Source organism: Elephantulus edwardii, unplaced genomic scaffold (assembly GCF_000299155.1).
Source record: "Elephantulus edwardii isolate Elephantulus edwardi_28Jun2011 unplaced genomic scaffold, EleEdw1.0 scaffold00322, whole genome shotgun sequence".
NCBI lineage: Eukaryota > Metazoa > Chordata > Mammalia > Macroscelidea > Macroscelididae > Elephantulus > Elephantulus edwardii.
The window spans coordinates 353,799-361,890 of NW_006400072.1; the positions used below are offsets into that span (position 1 = coordinate 353,799).

At 44.8% G+C, this 8,092-nt stretch overlaps 1 protein-coding gene across 1 annotated transcript in view; it reads right to left on the reverse strand.

Annotated features, from left to right (window-relative positions):
- The window catches only part of HMCES (5-hydroxymethylcytosine (hmC) binding, ES cell-specific), a 22,968-nt gene extending 16,840 nt beyond the window's left edge, over positions 1–6,128 (reverse strand). Inside the window, exons 1-2 of the mRNA XM_006901371.1 lie at positions 5,946–6,128; positions 3,031–3,085 (exon numbers count right to left, since the gene is read on the reverse strand). Coding sequence (XP_006901433.1) covers positions 3,031–3,085; positions 5,946–6,128 — 238 coding nt within the window. The remainder of the gene's footprint in view (positions 1–3,030; positions 3,086–5,945) is intronic.
- Between the last annotated feature and the right edge of the window lie 1,964 nt (positions 6,129–8,092).

Below are 8,092 nucleotides of genomic sequence, written 5' to 3' on the forward strand. Positions count from 1 at the left end.
ATTTGAATCTACCAGTTGATTTAATGGAGTATATGTAACAATCAGTATGGATTGAAGCTCATCAAGAAAACAAAGATTCTCACTACTGGGCCAATTGGCAGCATCATGATAGACGCTAAAGAGACTGAGATTGCTGACAGCTTCAGTTTATGTGGCTCTACAATCAACACTCTTGGAACCAGCAGCCAAGAAATTAAAAGATGAATTGCACTGGGAAAAGCTGCTGTCAGAGACCTCTCCAAAGTACTAAAGAGCAACGATGTCAGTCTGGAGACTAAGGTGTATCTGATACAAGCCATGGTCTTTGCAATTACTTGCTATGCATCAGAGAGCTGGACAATGACTAGGGATGATAGAAGGAGAGTTGATGCTTTTGAGCTGTGATGTTGGAGAAGAGTGTTGAATATACCATGGACTGCTAGGAGAACAAACAAGTTTGTCCTGGAGAGGGTGAAGCGAGGCTGCTCCTTGGAGGCAAATATTCTCACACTTCGTCTGATATACTTCGTACATGTTGCAAGGAGGGACCAGTCCTTAGAGAGAGACATCGTTTGGGAGGGTGGAGGGACAGTGCAGGAGAGGAAAACCCTTGATGAGATGGATTGATTCAGTCACTAAGGCAATGAGGATAGGCGTGTGGGAGATAATGATGAGATTTGCAAGGGATAGAGCAGCGTTTAGGTTTAGCTGTTGTTCACAGGGTCTCTTTGAGTCGCAGGTGACTTGACGGCACATAACGACAACAACAACAAAAATGTAACAATCTGAACGATCTGCTTTCAGAAAGATTTATAGCCTTGAAATCCTATGGGGTGATTCTCCTCTGTTATCTAGTCACTATGAGTTAACAATGACTTGATGGCAGTGGATTTAATAGTAAAAACAGATTCAATAATACTTACCTTTAAGATTATTTTGAAGAATTACAGATAATAAAGTTTTAATGTATGGGACAGAGATAAAAGTCAAAGTCATTGTCATGGAGTCAGAAACGACTCATAAACAACCCTCCATGGATTATAGGTTTTTAGAGACAGCAAATCACAAGGAAGCTGACTATGCAACTTTCCCCTAAAGAACAGCTAATGAATTCAAACCTCCTGCTTGGAGGCGTAACTTCTTAACCACTAGGCTACCAAGTCCCTTATGTAGCACAGAATAGGTATTTAATGTTTACCTAAGGCTATGATAAAAAATAGTAAGAAAACACTTGAGAGATAAAAGAACTTGCTGAGTTGGAAATCAACTTATAGCTGATCCTCCAGTGGGTTTTTAGGAAACTGGAAGTCACATGGGAGGAAGACTGCCATCTTTCTTCTTTGAAGCAACTGGAGGATTTGAATCACCAGATTAGTGCTGCCTCTGTGCAACTCCCTATGGACTATACCAGCAGAGAGCTGCCTAGAGAGATAAAAGCTGAATCAGGAAGATCTTAAGAGGATAAAATTCAAGGACAGAAATTGGTGGTGATACTATTTTGGGAAAAGAGCTGCTCTGATTATAGTTTCTCTCTCCAGGATGATCCTGATAAGATTCTGTCCTGCTTCCTCTCTATCTTGCCTTTTCACAGCAGGGAGCTCTGGTGTGTACAGTGTTACATGCTTGGCCACTAATCAAAAGGTTGGTAATTTGAATCCACCAATTGCTCTCCCTTGAAAGAAAGATCGGTGGTCTTCTCATAAAGATTTAGATACTCAGAAATCTGGTAGAGGGCTGTATGAGGCAGAATCAACTTGACAACAGTGGATTATGTATGTATCTATGTTGTTGTTGTTATGTGTCATCGAGTCGCTTGTGACTCATAGCGACCCCATGTACAACAGCCCTAAACTCTGCTCTGTCCTGTGCCAATCGCACTGTCTCTGACACTCCCATCCCGATTATCCCAGTCACTGAATCAATCTACCTCATAGAGGGCCCTCCCCTCCTGTGCTGTCCCTCCACCCTCCCAAGCATGATATCCTTCTCCAAGAACCGGTCTCTCCTCACAACATGTCCAAAGTACGTTAGACGAGCCTCAGAATCCTTGCCTCCAAGGAGCCACCCGGTTTAACCCTTTCCAGGACAAATCTGTCTGTTTTCCTAGCAGTCCATGGTATTCTCAATACTCTTCTACAGCACCACAGCTCAAAGGCATCAATTCTCCTTCTATCCTCCTTAGTCACTGTCCAACTCTCTGATGCATAACAAGTGATAGCAAAGACCATGGCCTGTATCAGATGCACCTTAGTCTCCATAGAGACACCACTGCTCTTCAGTACTTTGGAGAGGTTCCTAATAGCAGACTTTCTCATGGAAATATGTCTTCTAATTTCCTGGCTACTGGTGCCGAGAGTGTGGACTGTGGAGCCACGCAAACTGAAGCTGTGAACAATCTGTATAAGATATCTATACATACCTTAAAAATGGAAGGAGTGTAGGTACACTATATACCTACTGGCATAAAGAATAAAGCCAATGAGAATGCAAGAAAACTAAGGAAAAGACTATCGAGAGAAAACAAATGGAGCTGTAAAATCTTCAGGGAAAGGTGAAAGCAGAGGCTTGTTCCAGAATTCCTTTTCTACAGAATATGCTTTTAAAGTAAAAGGCCCCTATTTCTGGGGGTGGGGAAACTGGGGAGAAAATAAAAGTTATCTTTATATAATGTTCAACAGCAGTTAACTTCTCATCAAAAATTTATAAAAATTGGTGGTTCTCAACAGAGGGCAATTTCTTATACATGCCAGGAGGTATTTTTGGTTGTCAGGACTTACAGAGGAGTGTTAATTAGAATCAACTGAGTACAAGCCAGAGATGTTGCTAATAAATAATCTACAAAGCATAGATCAGTCCCCTATAGCAATAAATTATTCTTCCCAAATTTCTAACAGTGCCAAGATTGAGATATCTTGCTCTCACAAATTTTATTTAACTCTAACATTTGACTATGCCAATGGACAACTGTAAACCACACCTACACCTGAGGCTGTCTCCTACTCGGGGCAATGAATAAAAAGGGTCTAAGAAGTCAAAATACTGAAATATTACTATTAGTCATCTTTTCTTCTATCATTCTGGGCTCCTGATCAGACAGCTGGTAGCACTGGAGTAGAAAAAGCAAAGGGGAAGTTATTTGTAAATCAGTGGTTTCAAATGCAAATGTTGGAATTTGTACTTATGTACTAACTGCTGATGATTTGGACTAATGAAGCACTGAAACAGTTCTAATTTTGCATTATAATTTATAGGTATGGGAGAAAGAAAACCTCAAATATTTATACAAATTTAGAAGTCCTAGAATCTTAATAAAATCTGACCAAACACTTAATAAATTCATCCCACTGATCCAAAATGTTGTCTGGGTTTGAGAGGGGCTCTACCTTCTCAGAAGCTTTGGTGGCACATGGTTAAAAAATGGGCAGTCTTTTCTTTTTTTCCAAGTCTTTTTTTCATGGGATTTACAGCCTCTAAAAACTATAGCAGGGTCAGCTGTGAGTCGATTATGAGGTTGAGAATTGGTTTTTTACCATCTTTATTTTCAGTTCCAGAAAAACTGGAGTGGGGACAGATCCCTGGATGAGTTCTAGCTGTGTTCCCCATTAACTGATAGCCTACAGGAAGTCACAATTTTTCTATACTTTACACATTAAACTTTTTTCTTCCAGCTAAAGTTAATTAAGACTAAAAAAAAATAAGGCTCATAAATACAGTCCTTCTATCTGCTCACTCCAAATTATGCCTTTCTTTGAAACATGTTTTATGTTACCCATTCCTTTTCAAGTTAGTCACTGATTTGATCTTGATTTACTTCATTAGATTTTTTTTTTCTGGTTTAATAGGGAAGTGACTTAAGATAATTTCATGCAAATATTTTCATTCAACCAAAGAGATCAATGCTGTTTGGGATTTTTATTTTAGAATTAATGTGATCTTTGTAACACAGAAATAAGTCATTTTTGTTGCTCTGTTAATGTAAAGGACAGTTGTTCATATCCACCAGGTAAAGATGGACAGTCTCCTCTTGTATGGATTTACAGCCCTGAAAACCCAGTGGTAAGTGACCAACTCCACAGCAGCAGGTTTGGTTGGTTTTTCTGTATATTACTCACAAGAGTTCTGATAAGTTGTTGTTGTTATGTGCCGTCAAGTCGCCTGCGACTCATAGCGACCCTATGTACAACAGCCCTAAACTCCGCTCTGTCCTGTGCCAATCGCACTGTCTCTGACACTCCCATCCCAATTATCCCAGTCACTGAATCAATCCACCTCATAGAGGGCCTTCCTCTCCTGCGCCGTCCCTCCACCCTCCCAAGCACGATGTCCCTCTCTAAGGACCGGTCTCTCCTCACTACATGTCCAAAGTAAGTTAGACGGAGCCTCAGAATCCTTGCCTCCAAGGAGCCACCCGGCTTAACCCTCTCCAGGACAAATCTATTTGTTTTCCTAGCAGTCCAAGGTATTCTCAATACTCTTCTCCAGCACCACTGCTCAAAGGCATCAATTCTCCTTCTATCCTCCTTGGTCATTGTCCAACTCTCTAATGCATAACAGGTGATTGCGAGAAATAAAGCCAAAACGTAAAATAATTTCAGCATTTGAGCTCTGGTGGCCTGGTGGCAAGAAGCTGCACTGCAATCCCAGAGATACACGATTTGAATCCACCAGGTGCTCTGCTAGAGAAGTAAGGGCAATCTCCTCCTATACCAGTCTGATTCAATTTGACAGTACACACAAAAGACAATAAAATAATAATAAATAGAAAAATTTCAGCATTAGTCAACAAATGTAATAAAAATCCAAGAGAAAAAGAATTTTTATTTTAAAAATTAAAGGCATTTAAAATTATCAAGATATAGGAAAACTATTCATTCTGAAATGAAGCATCTTTATTATCTATACCACACTATATCCATCTATCCTGACACACACAGACACAGACGTCCTGGATATAAAGCAAAGAACTAAATCATAACTGTAATTACTGGCTACTCCAAGAATCTAGTATAAACACAATTAAACCTCAACTAATCAAATCAGACACAGTTTCTAACTTCAGTAAGAAAGAAACATAAAAGGATTAAAAACACAAGAAACTTTTTAATACTCAAGATAATCTAAATGTTTAGATTAAGCTGGATATAAATTAATCCTGACCTAGTCCTGGACAATCTGATTCAAGGAGTCTGCTAAGCAGCTTGACCTTTTTTTTCTTTTTTTAAGATATTCAAACAATGACAGGCTGTGAGGATTTAAAGCTGCTGTCTTAAATAAGTGTATTGAAATACAAGGTGTTTTTGGCATGCAGTAAGGCCATGCTATTTGTAGCAGGAGTGGCATCCATTTCCTAAACAACATGCCTCTGAAAACTCTGTGAACTTTGAGAAACTATGATAGTTATAGAAAGGCTTTAGGCCTTTTGTTTTAGGGTCGCTATGAGTCGTGGACAACTCGACAGAAAAAGGCCATGCTATAGAAAAGGCACATCGTGCTCGCTTCTGCAACACATATACTAAAATTGGAACGATACAGAGAAGATTAGCATGGCCCCTGCGCAAGGATGACACGCAAATTAGTGAAGCGTTCCATATTTTCGACCCTGAAATTAACCAGTCTGTAACGATGGCTAACTCGTTTCACCTACAAATTTTGTCTTTGGATACAAAGCTAAGTGGATAGTCCTTACGGAGGGACTGTTTAAATAAAAAGAGGCAGGGAAGAGAAAAGAAAAAAAAAGGCACATCAAGGGAGCCTAAAGAATTCTTTCTAAAGTTATGTTAAGAAAACTTCTTTCAGTGGGACTCAGAGACAGTTCTAAAATAGGAGCAGGGGGGAAACAATAGGGGTAGAACATCAAGAGGCTGGAGTTCTATACCATACTAGAGGCTGAGCATATATGAAACCAGATTGGAAGAGGTGAGCACCACAAGGCTGAGTCAGAAGCTGGTGTGAGATAAAACAGTTACCTTCTCAAAGTGCAGACGAGACAGAAGCACTGGGCTGTTTGACTGTGGGCTCTTGTTGTAAGAGGGGCAGTATTTGTCCGGGTCTCTCCATTCTGGAAGTTGCGGCTGGCCCTGCCTGTCCCGATAGGCACAAGCTCTGGTGAGAACATCTCGAGGTAAGTGGCACGATGTTCGCCCACACATCGTTCAGTTACTGCCTCTGGACCTGCAAATCAGAACAGGGAAAGCTGGTCTACCTCAAACACTGTTATCTCATTCACACACTATCCAGATGCCTACAGTGCTGTCCTTCAAAGCACCAACTGAGGTGCTGCTCTCAAACCACTTGTCTAGGTTTCGCCATGGAGCGCCGACTGGGTAAAGGTTATGCCTCTGGGTCCACTACTAGACCCCAACGTCCCACATCACCTAAGTCATTAGGTTGTGAGGTGCTCCTTATATATTTGTTGATTGAATAGAAAAGACCATATCTCTCCCAGAAGCCAGTCTTCCTCGGTTTAATGGTTCAGCCAAGAAAGGTCAAACTAATTCCCGGAGGTCACTTTTGGGTCCCTCCTTCCTCTTGGGGCCTCATCCCCATCATCTTTTACCCCAGCTCGCTGTCTTCTCGCCTCACTCCGGGAAAGGATGGGCCCAGCACCCCTGCGGGCACCAGCTAACCTGAAGAACGGCAGCCGGGGCTGCGAGGAGGCCGCCTCCACCTCGGCACCGGCCTCCGAATGCCCGCGCCCCCCCACCCACCCCGGCCCAGCAGAGTTTCTGGGGGCCGCAGCAGAGTTCCTGCCTCCAGAAGCCTCCGATAACGCGTCCGCGCTGCCATGACTCTCCCTGTCGAGTCCAGGGTCGGCCTGTCCCGCAGTTCCTAGTACAGTCACTCCATGTCCCTCATCTCAGCTTCCGCCGCTAGACCGCGTCGCCCACCCCACAGCTCAGCTGCCCCGCATCCTCCAGCCCCGCCCCGGCCGCCCCGCCTCACCTCCCCCCACCCCGCAGCCGCCCCGCGTCGTCTCATTCCCGCCCGCGTCGTCTCACCCTCACCCTGGCCGCCCCGTGTAGCCTCACTGTCTTCGCCCCCACCTCACAGATCCCACGCCCCCACAGCGGGCCCGCTCACCTCACCTCTCCGCGGCTCCGTCGCCGTCCGACGCCGACGTGCGGACCCGCGCTCCGCGACAGGCCCCGCCCACAGAGGTCAGCCCCGCCCCCGGCGCGGGAGTCTCCGCCAGGTCCGCGGGGCCGCCTGCTGCTCTCTGTGTCATGGCGGGGAACCCACAGAGTGCTCCGCGGGCCCGCCTGCTGCTCTCCGTGTTATGGCGAGACTCCCGGGTGCTCCGCTGGGCCACCTGCTGCTCTCCGTGTTATGGTGGGGACTCCCGGGTGCTCCGCGGGGCCGCCTGCTGCCCGCACTATTGTGGCCGGGAGCCCCCTAACCGCGCCGCAGGGCCGGCCTGAAGCCCTCCTTGTCATGGCGGGGATTCCACTGACCGCGCCACCGTGCCCCCCTGCAGCCCTCCTTGACCCGGCGTCAAGAGGATGATTTCCAAAGAGGTCCAGGGCCCTCTTCTAGTAAGAACTATAAAGTTCTCAGAAGACTTTGATAGGACATTGTTACAAGAAAGATACCGACACCAGGTGAGAACAAGCAAAACGGAGGGTTATCAGACGTTCCTAACGGACTACAAACGGATTTCAGGAAAGTCTGATCCTATCCTTATATGTTGTCGTTGTTATGTGCAGGCAAGTCGCCTGCGACTCATAGCTACCCTGTTACAAAAGCCCTAAACCCTGCTCTATCCTGTGCCAATCTCATCGTGTCCAACAGCCTACCCATTAGCCCAGTGCCTCAGTCTCATCGAGGGTCTTCCTCTCCTGCGCTGTCCCTCTTCAAGGACTGGTCCCTCCTTACAACAGGTCCAATGTATGTCATAGGAAGCTTCAGAATCCTTGCCTCCAAGGAACAGCCTAGTTTCAACCTCTCTGGGATGAACTTGTTTTTCTAGCAGTCCATGGTATATTCAGCACTCTTCCCCAGCACCAAAGCTCAAAGGCATCACTCTCTTATCATCCCTAATCATTGTCCAGCTCTCTGAAGCATAACAAGTAATGGCAAAGATCATGGCCTGTATCAGGTGCACCTTAGTCTCAAG